Genomic DNA, 14,349 nt, shown 5'->3' on the forward strand with positions numbered 1-14,349 from the left:
GAATATATCAGATTTGGCCAAATTCTCCAGAAACTCTCATTGAACTGATAAAAAAAAATACATGATACATGAACTACACTTTGATCTCAATTTTTTCATCATGTATTTGCATTATGCTGGGGTGGGGGCTTGAAACACTTTTTCAAATAGTTAATAAATTTGACCAAGACTTCAAAAATAAAAAAGATCTTTTTAATTTGGAGAAAGCTGTAATTACCAATCTAGAATTCTACATACAGAAATAATTTTTCAAGAATAAAAATTGGATCACTAAAATTTGAGAAAATTGCCTCCATAAATTCACATTAATAAAACAAAAACAAATGAACTAAAAGATATACTTCAGAAAAAGGAAAATGCCCCTGGATATAGGGTCTATGATAAAAGAAGAAATGAAGAGCAAAGAAAATGATATACACAGGAGTAAATCTAAATTAACATTGACTACAAAACAAATATATATAATATATGTACATGTATATTTAAGTGTGCATACACACACATATATAAACTACATGACAATGGTGTATAAACTGAGAAAAGAGAATTGATGTCTTATAAGCCCTCAGTGTTGAGAAGAGTGGAAAGGTATTAACTAGCTGAGATAGTTTTCTTTTTTTATTTTAATAATTTGTATTTTATGTTTTACACAAATGGAGCACAACTTTCCATTTCTCTGATTGTACATGGTGTAGGGCTACACCATTCGTGCACTCATACTCATACATAGGCGTAACAATTGATAGATGAAAATGGCTGGGCCTCCATCTTTTGGTATTCCATCAAACACTAATCTATGTGCTGCTAGGAGGGCATGCAATAAATCTATTGACTTTACTCCAGGTGATTATTCAAGGTAAAAATTCTGGAAGGAATTTTACTGTGGACAGCAATTGCCTTCCCTGAGAGTTCCAGTCTGTTTGTGACCTTCTCTTTCTGACTTCCCACATGTAGATTTCAGAATTATTAGATTGTTCCCACAATTTCCTAAGCAACTAGGAAGAATCTCTTATTTTAAGAGCTAAATAGATAAATGGGTATATTGATCAACTGATTGACATTTAGATAATCTTCTGCTGATTAGACTTTTCTTCTGAAGTCTGAGTGATAAATTAGCATCAGACTTTGTTAAGAAGGCTCGTGCTATGATATCCATGTTTGTTGCTTCCCCAACATTCATGTTTAAACCTAATCACCATGTGTTGGTATTAGGAGGTGGGGTTTGGGGAGGTAATTAGATTATGTAAGTGGAGCTCTCATGAAGGGGATTAGAGCTATGTTAAAAGTTCTGTAACATTTGCTAATACTCTTCAGGGGTTAGATACTATATTGTAGGCACTCAATCAAAATGTTTTGGAGAAGTAAAAAGTTTGGGGAAATTATGAATGATATGTTATTCAATTGACATTGTAATGTTGCTCAGGTACCTATCACATATCTAGTTACCTATCATGAATTAGGAAAGCAAACTTCCTCTGAGGATAAAAATTTTAATCTATTGGTAATTATAAGTAGAATTAAATTTAATTATAGGGGCTGGGGCTGTGTCTCAGTGTAAAGCACTTGCTTCACATGGATGAGACACTGGGTTCGATTCTCAGCACCACATAAAAATAAATAAATAAAGATATTGTGTCCATCTACAACTAAAAAGAATTTTTAAAAATTTAATTATAAATTCAGAATTTGTTTTTCTACTATCAGAAAAAAAATTCTAGTGCTCACATTTACTAATTCAAAAGAGTGCTCACAGAGACTATACCTTATAGAAAACCATAGGAAAAAAGAAACCAAATGAAAAAGTTAAATGTTACAAATATTGTATATTCAATTGTGTTTCAAACTGATATGGTCTTCTCACTCTAATAATACAAGTAATGCTTTTCTATAAAACTTTTAAGACCATGGTAATATCATTTGTAAATTATTATTTTTTAGGAAGAGTTAAAATTATATCTGAAATAAATCCAATCATTATTGATTTGAAGGCTTTCTTTGATTATGTATATGCACAAATCTCTTACTACTTTCACATAAAGCATTTTGATGAAGCTTGTAAACAAAAAGAGTAGATTGTATCTTATGTTAATTACATGGGAAATGATCATACCCGATTAGTTTTCAGAAACACTTATTGAAATAGTTTCTTAAATTATACATGAAATAAAATGATGAATAGTCATGTATGCCATTCAAATAAGGTAATTACATTTTTTAAAAAATATTTATTTAGTTGTAGATGAACACACAGTATCTTTATTTATTTTTATGTGGTGCTGAGGATTGAACCCAGTGCCTCACACATGCGAGGCAAGCACTGAGCTACAGCCCCAGCCCAGGTAATTCCATTTTTAATGTATAAAATGTCAAAAGCCAAACACTGAGCTACAAACTACTAATTAAATCACATTTTCTACACTAAATTTTAATTATGTGAAAAACAACATCAGCAAATGTTTCCTAATACACTTATGAGGAAAAAGCTTTTTTGTTTTCATCTTACCTTCTGCTGTACAAACAGTCCATAATATCAACCAAATAATCTTTGCAGGCAATCTCATGTTTTGAATCTTTTAAGGGCACATTTATTAGCTGAGAGTGCTCACAGGGTCCAGTTCACCTCTGCTAAAAATCGCAATCAGGACAGGAAAGTACCTTTTAAAGGAAGTTGATAGAGCTTGGGAAATAGGGATTGACAGTTGGCACAGGGTGCTTTCTGATTGGTGGGTAAGGAACCTGAGAGTCAGCAGGGCTCACCATTGGAGGGCTCTTCTCAGGGGATGGGGAAGTTAGTCTTTGGAGCCAAGGGGTCTCCCAACAAAACCAAACTTCTTATATATTTAGTATGGGAAGAAGTTCTGTCACCTGGAAAAGGTACTCACTGAGAGAGAGGGTCACTATCTCCTTTGATGTTTATATTTCAAAAAGATAGTCCCTGCTTCTTGGGGAAGATTCCTGGGTTTCAAAGCTGACAAAAGGAAAAAACAAAAACAAACAAAGAAACAAAACCCCACAGGAATTTACATTTCAATTGCTAATCTTCTAAAGTAAATATAAATAAAAATGGGCAGAGAAATCATTTCCCTTATTTTCAGCATGGAGAACTAAGCTTCTTATTTTTAATTTTTAGCTTTTGGTGTTAACATCAAAAACATTTTAATATTTTCCTGTCTTGTTAGGATAAAACCAAGGGAAATTTTAGGGGGTTTGTATTGTGGCGGGGTCCCCTGGCCTCTCTGGCTATCTTGATTCATGCTCCCTTCTCAAACATTTTCAGCTACATTGTTCTTATTTTATCAGAATTCACACCACATTGCTTTAGAATAACAAAAACACTTTTCTGTTTCACCATCCCTTCATCTGAGTTAGAATTCCTTATCTTTTTCATTTCTTTTTTTTTTTTTATATATTTATTTTTTAGTTTTCAGCGGACACGACATCTTTGTTTGTATGTGGTGCTGAGGATCGAACCCAGGCCACACGCATGCCAGGAGAGCACACTACCGCTTGAGCCACATCCCCAGCCCTCTTTTTCATATCATCTTCAACATTCCTTTCATTAACAGCTGCCTGTTGCAGGAGATTTTTAGTTCCAAAAACACAAGGGCCATATCAGTTTTTGTTGACTATTGCTTTATGCTGTGTTCAAAGTATTTCTTTTTGACAAATAATAAGTACCTTACTAATCTTTTGTGATGAATGGGTAAGGAAGAATAATATGAAAATTAAGTTATTAAAAAAACAAAAGATAATATGATTCAATATTAAAAATCTGATGGACAGAAACTTCTTAGGATTAAGGGATTGGAAAAAATAAGACTGTAGAATAAAAATAAGACTGTAGAATTAATGTCTTTAACAAAGAGAATGACAAATTTGATATAACATGTTCACGTGTACACAGGCATACTCACACATATAAGTCAAAAGTCAGATAATAGAGGGAAACATACACCAATGGTTTAGTTGTTGTATTGTGAAACATTGTCAGAGTTTACTTTATAAATAATTAACTAGAAGATCCAGATAAGATGAGATTGAGATAACTTCTAACCATAGAAAAAAAAGTCACCTGTAAACTAAGCAATGCACATTAAAACGAGATGCCATATTTAATAGTTCTTATACTTTTTAATATGGATGGGTATAGAGTGAAACAGAAACTTTCTTACATGGCAAACAGGAATATAAATTTGTATAACTGTTTGCAAAATGATTTGTCAGTATTTTTCAGGAACCCTGAAATATTTGTATTCTTTGATCAAGTAAATCAACTTTAAAAAAAAATAATGTTATTGTATTTTTTATACCTTTATTTTATTTATATGGTGCTGAGGATCAAATCCAGTGCCTCACTCATGGTAGGCAAGTGCTCTACCACTGAGCCCAAGCCCCTGCCCCAGTAAATCAACTTTTGACAGTCTACCTAAAGGTTGTATTCTGAAATTCAGAATACAACTCAGTGTTTCCTATTTATAATTCACTTATGATAGTATAAAGCTGGAAATAATCTTAATATTCAAAATTGGAAGAATGTCTTATTAGTTTATGAAATTTATATATTAATGGGGTAAATTCCTGTGTAAGCATAAGGTGTTTGAAATAATATGGGAAATTTGTTTTTCTGTGTTATTTTTTATGATTCCCAGATAATGCACAAACATTGTAAATTAATAACAGAACCAGCATTCTATTTACTGAGACCTGTATCAAAAGCAAAAACATTAAACAGGAAAGACTTGTTGAAAACATACTTAATATACAAGTCATCTTCAAAATCTCCTACTTAGGTGAGATCAATTTAAGGAAAATATTCAGTGAATTTTTTTTTTTCAGGTAAAACAGTCAAATCAAGGTAACCGCTTGTTGAATTCAGCATGTAGTTTTTTTGCCCTTAGCTAATAGCCTGTTTGTTTTTGATTCTGTTTTCCTGGAATATTATTGACCAGGTTTCCAAAGACATTAGAGATTCCAGTAAGTGACACATTACATGGCTTATTGCACTGGTTGTGAAAATATTATCCCTCCCATTTTCCTGTGAATGCTGTAGGCCAAAAAAATAGTCAAAAAGCCAGCAAAAACTAAGCAGAATAAAAACAACACAAACAAAAATTGTTCAGATACATGCACCCTCCATCTAAGGCCTGATTTTCAAAATGTTATAAAATTATATCAGATATGGCATTTTTACTTGATGATGTTTAAACATTGATAATAAGGATTTTTTTTAACTTGGCTCTTTGATTCTGTTTGGCGTCAATGACTCGAATATGCACATTTTTATATGATTTGTGAAAATTACATGTACAATTTCTTCAGCAGTGCTTACGATGTTCAGCTGCTTTCTTTGGTTTCACTACATGATGTCATTTTTCTCATTAGGGATAAAAATCAATCCCTCATTCAATTATGATGTTAGCTTGCTATTGAAGAGAAGTTTATAGAAAGTGTAAGACATCACCCACTTTGCCAGGATTCTAATTTGTCACATTTTGGTGACAAAAATGAGATAAAATATTGCAGAACATTCCCTGGCAGCATATGCATCACCATTTGCCACATAAGAATAATTAGATCTTATTGTTTTTTTTCTTAATAATTTTGAAAGGAATTATTTGATAAAGAAGTTTGATTTCATTGACAGTGAAAGAGGCATCTTGGAATAGAGAATATATTTTCACTTAAAAGAATGTAGATAAAGGAACAGCAGGTTTGTTGACCTTCTTAAGGAATTACCTGATCTGATTCACCAATAATGCTTCACATATCTCAAACTTGTTTTTCACATCCCTTCCTAATGTTATACTTTTCTTTTTGCATCATTTTCATGAAATTAGGTAGTCACATGTAAGCAAAATATAATTACTTTGCTATTAATGAATAAATCTGTGCCTGCTGAGCCCAGACAATCATTTTTCTTTTCCATGTTCTTTTTTTCCTACAGAGATCACATTCAGCCTTAAAATTTGTATGAGAAGAATATCCACAGGGGCCATGAAAATTTATACCTTTACTACTAATTAGTTCCAAGCGGCCTTGTTTACTACTATGGTTACATTCCTTCAGAAATGGTGTAAGATGTTATTTGCTATGTTTTCAAGATAAATTCACTTTCAAGATTATGACAAAAATTCAAATACTACTAGAATTCTTGGGAAAATAAGATGTTATGCCATTTCTATGTATTTGCTAAATAGTAAAGTTTTAGTTTTATTAATGATATGGAGACTCCTGAAAAGAAAACATCATTATTCCCTCCCTCCCTTCCTTCCTTCCTTCTTTCCCCTCTGTCTCCCCTACCCTAGCCACCTCTGACTCTCTCCTTTTCTTTCTTTCCTTTTTTCTGTTTTTCCTGCTTATTCTACTTAGGTTTAAGACAGAGGTTGGTATTAGATAGGCATCTTTGTAATGACCTGATGAAATATATAGAAAGGACAATGGATTTGAAGAGTTTGAAATTCATTGTATTTATAAGTGTTTCTGATAATCAAAAATTTTAAAAATAATGTCCTGCTTCCTATTGCATTCTGAAATCCCCAAATAAATCTCACATGATTTGATATGTTATAGGCACAATCATGTAAGTATATCAACCAGGCCATCTTCATAACAAAACAGGAAACTTGAAAGCAAAGGATGTGGCACAATGGATATAGCCAAACTCCTTGGGGAAGTAAGCCTCAGGCCTTTTAATTTGTTGTGGAAGCATTTTTTTTTTTTTAAATGTGGCTCCAATTACAACCTTCAATGGCTATTCTATAAATTAATGTAATTGGTAAACTTTTTTGGTTGTTGTTTGTCGTGAGTCACAGCAACACTGAGATGGTAAGGAGCTGCAGGAAGATCCTTAGAGGAAGCATTGTTCCATATTTAGGAGGGGACTTAATCCTAAAGAGGTGGATTCCCTGCCACAGGGAACCTTACTGCAAATGCTAGATACTTAGTGTTTCATGGATGATTTGGAAGGTGGCTGTCTTAGGAAGAGAAGGTGACGGTGGCCTCTAAGGGGATTCCTATTTAACTTTGGATCCTTCTCCTTTATGTGTTCCTATCATACGAAAGCTGCAGTCACTCAAAATCTTAATAAAATAGCAAAGTAGTCAAAGTTTATTTTTGTGAGTCTCTTACTCCACACCACAATCCCACTCCTTTGAAAACAGTCCTCCCATTTTTAACATCTTCAAAACCCCCACATCTTCCTGCCACCGGCTGATGATTCTCCTACTCTATCTCTTCTTTCTGTTTACACTGACAATTCCATGTATCAAACCTATGTGTTGGTCTTCAAACAAAAACAAAAACAGCTTTTTTGTTCAGTGTCTTTGTATTATCATCTGAAGAAAATGATTCAACAGACCTTACAGATTTAAGACAGGATGTCGGACCCCAGGGGTTATTTAAGCATGAGTTAATTCCTATCCATCTCTTGAGTAGTCAGCATGGGGGCATGACCAAGCAAGCTCAGGCAACCTATGGGCTCCATGGGGCCTCCTGGAGGTCAGGCTGGCCTCCTGGCTTCCTTCCTTGACTCCCCTGGGGGCAGTGCTGTAAAGACACTGAATTCATGAATGCCAAACATATAAAGGGGAAGAGTTTTTGTATTTAGAAAAATATGATTTGGAACATGATCTGCCCATGTTGCCTTTAAATTTCCCAGGGGTCCATATGACTTTATTCTCAGCATCCTTTCCCTCCTTTCTTCTGCACCCACAGCCTTGGGTTCAGAGAACAGAAAGCAGCTGCCTGGAGGTAACAGGCTCCCATGATAACTAAGCAGAAAGGGAACAGAAGTGAGAAACAGAGCATGTTCCGTTTCCTGATGTCTGCTGGTGATTTATTTTAGAACCTCTACAAGTGATCTTGTGCTTATTTTTAAGCTTGTATACATGGATAAAATATAGATGTGGTCTAGGTTTAAATTCTGAATGGTGTTCTGTATGTTAACACAAGGGATAACATATTGAAGAAAGACTACAAGGCCAAAGTTATTTCGTTGATTTTGATAATCATTTATTATAATAATAGAAATTACTTATATAATGTAAATCTCTACTTTTTTTTAACAGAGTAATCACAAACTGTGCGTTGTTTAAAATAAACAATCTTCATTATGTGTATTTTCTTACACATGATAATTGAAGCAAAACAGTGAAGAGGATCCAAATGTTTGATTTTCCAAATAATTTTGCCAGGATCTTTGGGTATAATTTTTTTCTTCTCCTGCTGAGAAAGTGCACATACTTGCAATTTAGTCTATTTGAGCAGAGCATTTTTTCCTCCCTTAAACTGATAATAAGCATGTGGGAGTGGGATTGAATTTGATATAAGCTGTTGATTTATATTGAACACACAAAAAATGTAAGGTATCAAAAAAAAATTCAAACTAACCAGTGATGGACTAAAATGTATTGAAAGTTGGATAAATTATGCAAAATCATTCTGATGTGGGGCTTATGGAAAAAAATAGGGTCATGGTTAATTTTGTTTAGCCTTTACAGTTATAGAGTTACATTTTTCAGGTAACATTATTAAGAATCTTACAGAAAAAAAATAAATTCACACAGTGGCAGTAAGATAATTATTATCATATCTATCATGTCACCACACTTTGCATAGCATATTTAGAGCTCTATACCTGTAAGAAAGATCTTGACTAAAAATGTTAAGTTTTTTAAATGATATAATTAACAATTTTGTTCTATCTGTCAATAAGATGGGCTTCTGAGAAATCAAGTGGTATGCCTTAAAGGGACAATCAAGAATTGAGAGACTATCCTTATGATGTCAGGGAAGCAGTCACACTTCTGGTTCTTATTCTTGTGTGAATGGGCTAGACTGTGCAAGGAGAGTGCTTCTAGTTCTGGGTGGTCTGACTAGAACAAGGGACAGGTCAATCCTAGATTCTTTGTCACATTCATGCCATCTGTCCTGGGTGCCTTCCCACCCTTCTCACCTGCATTCCATTGTCCTATGTCGTCTTGGTCATCCTTTTTCTGCTTAAGACATCCAAGCCTCAGAGTTCATAAGATTTCCTACTGCATGTTCTCCTTCTTGCAAAGCATTGTGAGTTTTATAGCTTGCTGTTTAGTTTCACCTCCATTAAATTACCCAGATCTTGTTCAATCAAACTTCATTTTCAACTAGTAATAAAAAGTACTCAGACACATCTGAATAGATGCACATGGTTCTTAAAATTTAGTATATATTGCAAGCATCACCCAGATTACCTGTTGAAAATTCACATTTGGATCCTGCTCCTGGAGCTTTTTTGTGTCCTTTTTTTTGGTGGGGGGTTGTAGATGGACACAATACCTTTATTTTATTTATTTATTTTATATGGTGCTGAGTATTGAACCCAGTGCTTCACGCAAGCCACGGAAGCTCTCTACCACTGAGCCACAATCCTGTCCCCATTAGTGTTCATTTCTAACCAATATATAATTAAGATTCTGATGCTAGTTGAGAAACATTACTCCAGGATTTTGTAAATTACCAGAATTTTGGAAGAATTTAAGTCCAGTTACAGGTAGTCCAGAGGTGGACTGTGTTTTTTTGCGGTAAGATGAATCAAATCACATAAGGAAATTGGTTGTGATTTTTATGTAGATAATAAAATAATATACAATAAAATTCTATGTGATTTTACTCCGTACCCTATTTTTGCTGCCTTGTGGAGAGTGAGAGCTATATGGACTGAATGTGCTTTCCATGTGTTGGAAGCTTCATCCTCAATGCAGTGACATTGGAAGGTGAACCCAAATGGGAAGTGTTTAGTCCAAGCTAACTTCACCCTCGTGCATGGATCAATTCAGATTGTAAAAGGCCTTGCAAGGGCCTACATACTCTGTCTCTTGCTCTCATACTCTTGCCCCTTGCCTTCTGCCAGGGATGACCCAGCACAATAGCTCTTGCCACACACATGGGCCTCTCCATCTTAGACTTCCCAGTCTCCGATATCATCAGAAATAAATTCCTTTTCATTATGAATGACACAGACTATGATCATCTACTGTAGTGACACAGAACAGACTAGGACAGGGACCTATTTACCTGTAGGATAATTCAGTGGTACTTTTTTCTGGAGTTTCACCGATGACAACTCACTTTGGAATATTTAGAATTCATGAACTGAAAAAGAAAAGAGGGGATCATAATAGAGAAAAAGGAAAATAAATGAATTCTAAAAGTATAAAGTTCATTGAGTAGAATAGACATTTTGCTTTAACATAACATCTGAAGGAATGTTTTTAAAGAACTATAAAAGCAAATCTTCCTTAGTTATTCCACACACAAAAGGATTTTACTATTTTTAATTATTAGTTACTGCTGATTTCTTTAATTCTCCTCATATCCTCATTTACATGGTTTATAATGCTCTGCTTATTTAATTAGCAATGTTGTGAAATTCCTTTGACCTATTACTCAAGTGTATAGTGCTAGGTGCTTATGAATGTTGACTTTCTGGCCCACTGCTGACCTGCTGAATTGGATCTTGCATTTAGACAATCCCTAACTTATTTGTCTGTTTTAAGGTTTGAGAAGTTCCTTGGACTTTATCACACTGGAGCTCATTTCTATTTTTTCCCCTTATGAAATAGGTAAAACCGATTCTTAACAGTTTTAAAAGATAGCTGTGTTATTTTGGTTTGAGTTTAGTTGTATTGTTTTTGTTTGAGGAAAGGGTCAAACAGAATTTTGCTAAAATGGATTAAGTCTGTACATAATATTTAAAAATAAATTTAATTTTTCTAACTTCTGAATTCAGAATTGATAAAAACAAAGAAACAGGTGAAATTGAAGGTATTGATGAAATTGAAGTAAATGTTTCTTTACAAGAAGAGCTATTAGATTTTTCAAGTCTTCTAAAATGTAATAAAATTTTGAGATGGATATGTTTCAAGTTCAGACATCTGTTGCCTGTCCAATGAAGGATGAGGAAATATCCACAATGCCTCACACTCCCACCTCCTGGGTTCGTTTCTTCAAAACAGTTTTTTTATAGCGCAAGTTTTCTAATGTTCACATCCTGTTATATGATCATAATTTTAATCATTGTGTAAACTTATTTGAATATCTAGATGTATGATTGTCACATTTGTTGTACTTAACCATAGTATGTCCCATCCTGAGTTTTAATTTGGAGTCATTTCTTCAATGTAAATATTTTTATTGTCTTCCCAAGCATAGTATAGTGAATATTGTTTTCCCTAACATGAATGCTAGAGAAGGTAGGCTGCCTTTATACTGGAAGACCAGTGGAGTTGGTATGTAATTCTTTTGTTGCTCTTTGTTGCACAATGTTATATATCAGATCACTTTTTTTTCACACCCTGTCTTTGATGACTGTATAATAAGTTCTTTTTTTCTAAGAAGTTAACTTTCTTTTCCAGCGTGTTTTAGTTTTGTTATCTATTTTTCATTTAAGTTTTAAGTTGGTGAAGATTCTAAATTTTAAGAAAGTAGTTTTCTTTGATACTATCTGTAATGATTTTCTTTTTTTCCTATTTCCTTCCTTCCTTCCTTCCTTCCTTCCTTCCTTCCTTCCTTCCAAACTTTGTGTTCTGATTTGTTTTCTTCTTATCACAGAAGTAATAAGTGGCAAATTTCATCACTCAAGACACTAATACTTAGGTTTCCTTCTTTACTGCCATTGCTCTTTCAGGAATTACTACCGGTCTTCTGCTTTGGAACCTAATGAGTTGTAATGTCAGGTGGCCACAGGGTATAATCAAAGCTGATTTATACTCAGAATTATGGGAATATATTCATTGATAATATAAATGTCAAATTGCTGAGCACTATCACTGGAAGGCCTATATGCTGCAAAGATGATAAGAGTAACTAATTATATTTCATTTCTTAGGGGGTTATATAATTTTCTCTATGATAGATACAAATGATATAACACTAAAATTATGAGGGAGAAAATAAAAAAATTGGTAAATTTAAATTCCTTAAAATTAAAAATGATGACAGCAGCAACAACAACTTTTTCTTCAAAAAAGTGAAAAAGCAATTCAAAATGTGGAAGACAAAATTTCTGGAGTGCAGAATGGAGTGGAACAAGAAGTTTTAGAAAGGATGTGGAGAAGTTAGAGTCCTCGTACATTGCTGTTGGGAATACAAACTGGTACAGCTGCTTCAAAAGACACTTGGCAATTCTCAGAAGATTAAACTTAGATTTATCATATTGCACCACAATTGAGTGAGAAAATGAGTAAATGCAGTTCCTTTATAATGTAGCTTTTACTTACCTCTTTTTGCCAGACTTCTACTCTAGCCATGCTGATCTAACTTGAAGTCATTTTTCATACTTTGCTCTCTCTTATTTCTATGCTTCTTGGAAAGCTGTTTTCCAATCCTGACTCTCACAACTCACCCCTTTTTAACTTGCTTGAGGACTCCTTAATTTCAAGATAATAACTTCTTGGATAACACTTAATCTGGAAATATTAGCAGGCATTGCACTCTGTAGCACAGTTTATTCTGGATTAGGGGTGTCCTCTCGGTACTGTCTGAACATCACCCCATACTTCTCTCATAGTACCTAATACATTGACTTTAATTCTACCATTTGATTCTCTATCCTCTCCATATACTCACATGAGGGGCACAAACCATGTTGTATTTGTCTCTATAGTTCATTCTTAACATGGTTTTTGGTGGATCACAGAATGTTGCTGTATTAATGGAATTGTGCTCATGACCAGTTTTATTGATATTTTTGCTTGAGGACCAGTGCCTAGGGATATCAGCGCATATTTCATTTATTACATTTTTTGTCTATGTTTTTAAAAATGATGCCCCAAACAAATCCATCTATAAATGTACTAGAAATTTATTTTTAAAACTTGATGATTTATAAATAAAATGTGCACTAGCGAGACATAAAAATTATAAATGATGCATGAAGAACCCTTCCAAGGGAAAAAAGGGCACACTAGTGGGTGATAGCAGAATAAAATTATATTATTTGAAAACATTAAGAGGAACAAAGTTTCCTACAATTAACTTCTATGTAATATTACTTAGAGTGTTCAGACATAATTATAGAGGATACACATTTGAAAAATCAGATTACTGTAATTAAAAAGCATAACCAACTATCTCATGCCTCCATTTTGAATACAATGTTCTGTTTAGTTCCCAATGTCAATGCAGTCTTGGTTAATGAAGAACAGAAGTGGCCTTTATGGGCACAGGCTCTATTTTAAAATAATGAGGATAATTCAGCAAAGAGATGTATTTAATTAGAGTTTCTGACATGACAAAGCTGCAGATATTTTGTACTGCCTTGCTGCATTTTCAAATTACACCCAGGAATCAAAACTGATATGAAAATGTGGCACTATGCATCAACTGAAGAATATGAAATAATTTTACTGTTAATGCCTGACACTGGGCAAATGGAAGACTCTGATGTACTATGTGTGTAATGACACACATCTGTAGCATGTAGTTTATGAAGTACATTGAGAGGTGAGATGGTGTTGATCCCTGGCCTGCTGATGCTTATGTTTCTTCACTATGTGTCAAAACTTACATGTCTCTTTCCTATTAAAATTGTTGAGCTGCTTGTTTACAGCTTCAAGTGATAGAGGTCAAAGGTAGGAAGCCTGTGAATTTTTTTATTTTATTTCATCATTTTGGGTCTTGAATTTGAAATCAGTGCCTAATCCAGGAACTGGTGTGTTCAGATGACATTCACAGTTTAAAGGTAAGAAGTATTAAAAGATAAGAACTATTAAAAGAAGAAATAGAATTTTAAAGATAGTTTCTAAATATTTGATGAGGTTATAGGAATGATTATCATAATGTAAATGTTTTCTTCTTTCATAAATATTGATTACTGTAGAGACTCAGGTATCACAAGAATAATAACATACAACCTCAAAAATTTAGGAGAATTTTTCTGTTTATCAGAGTCTAACACTGTCATTCCTGGTCGGTGTGGGCATTTTCTCCATAATAATAATAATTCTCTCTCTCTCTCTTTCTCTTTCTCTCCCTCTCTCCCTCTCTCCCAAACACACACACACACACACACACACACACACACATACACACACACATACAGCATAACATGATCAATATAATACGTATGTAAACCATTTGCATTTTTAAACTCCATTTTGTATTAAGGCCTGTGTTCTTTGCATTCAGCTTTCAGAAGGAAGATAGCATGGTGGAGGCTTGGTGATATGTTTTCAAACTGCTTAGCAAATGACCAACATTCCTTTGACTTGAATTTTGTATTCATCGCATGTGAGAATCAGTCAGGTCAGCATACTTTGACACAAAGCCTGAGAAATGTAGTCTGGGTGAAGAGTGCCTTTTTGCACTCAACAC

The 14,349-nt window shown here is 33.9% G+C and overlaps 1 protein-coding gene across 8 annotated transcripts in view; it reads right to left on the bottom strand.

Moving 5' to 3' along the window:
- Positions 1-2,662, bottom strand: part of LOC107140718 (complement factor H-like) — a 49,314-nt gene extending 46,652 nt beyond the window's left edge. For all 8 annotated transcript variants that reach the window (XR_007349894.1, XR_007349893.1, XM_048809766.1 and 5 more), the window contains exon 1: positions 2,504-2,662. Coding sequence is in view for 5 of the 8 variants with exons in the window: in XM_048809766.1 (XP_048665723.1) it covers positions 2,504-2,561 (58 nt within the window). In the remaining 3 variants the exon portion in view is untranslated. The remainder of the gene's footprint in view (positions 1-2,503) is intronic.
- Between the last annotated feature and the right edge of the window lie 11,687 nt (positions 2,663-14,349).

This window comes from Marmota marmota, unplaced genomic scaffold, assembly GCF_001458135.2.
Source record: "Marmota marmota marmota unplaced genomic scaffold, marMar, whole genome shotgun sequence".
Lineage (NCBI taxonomy): Eukaryota > Metazoa > Chordata > Mammalia > Rodentia > Sciuridae > Marmota > Marmota marmota.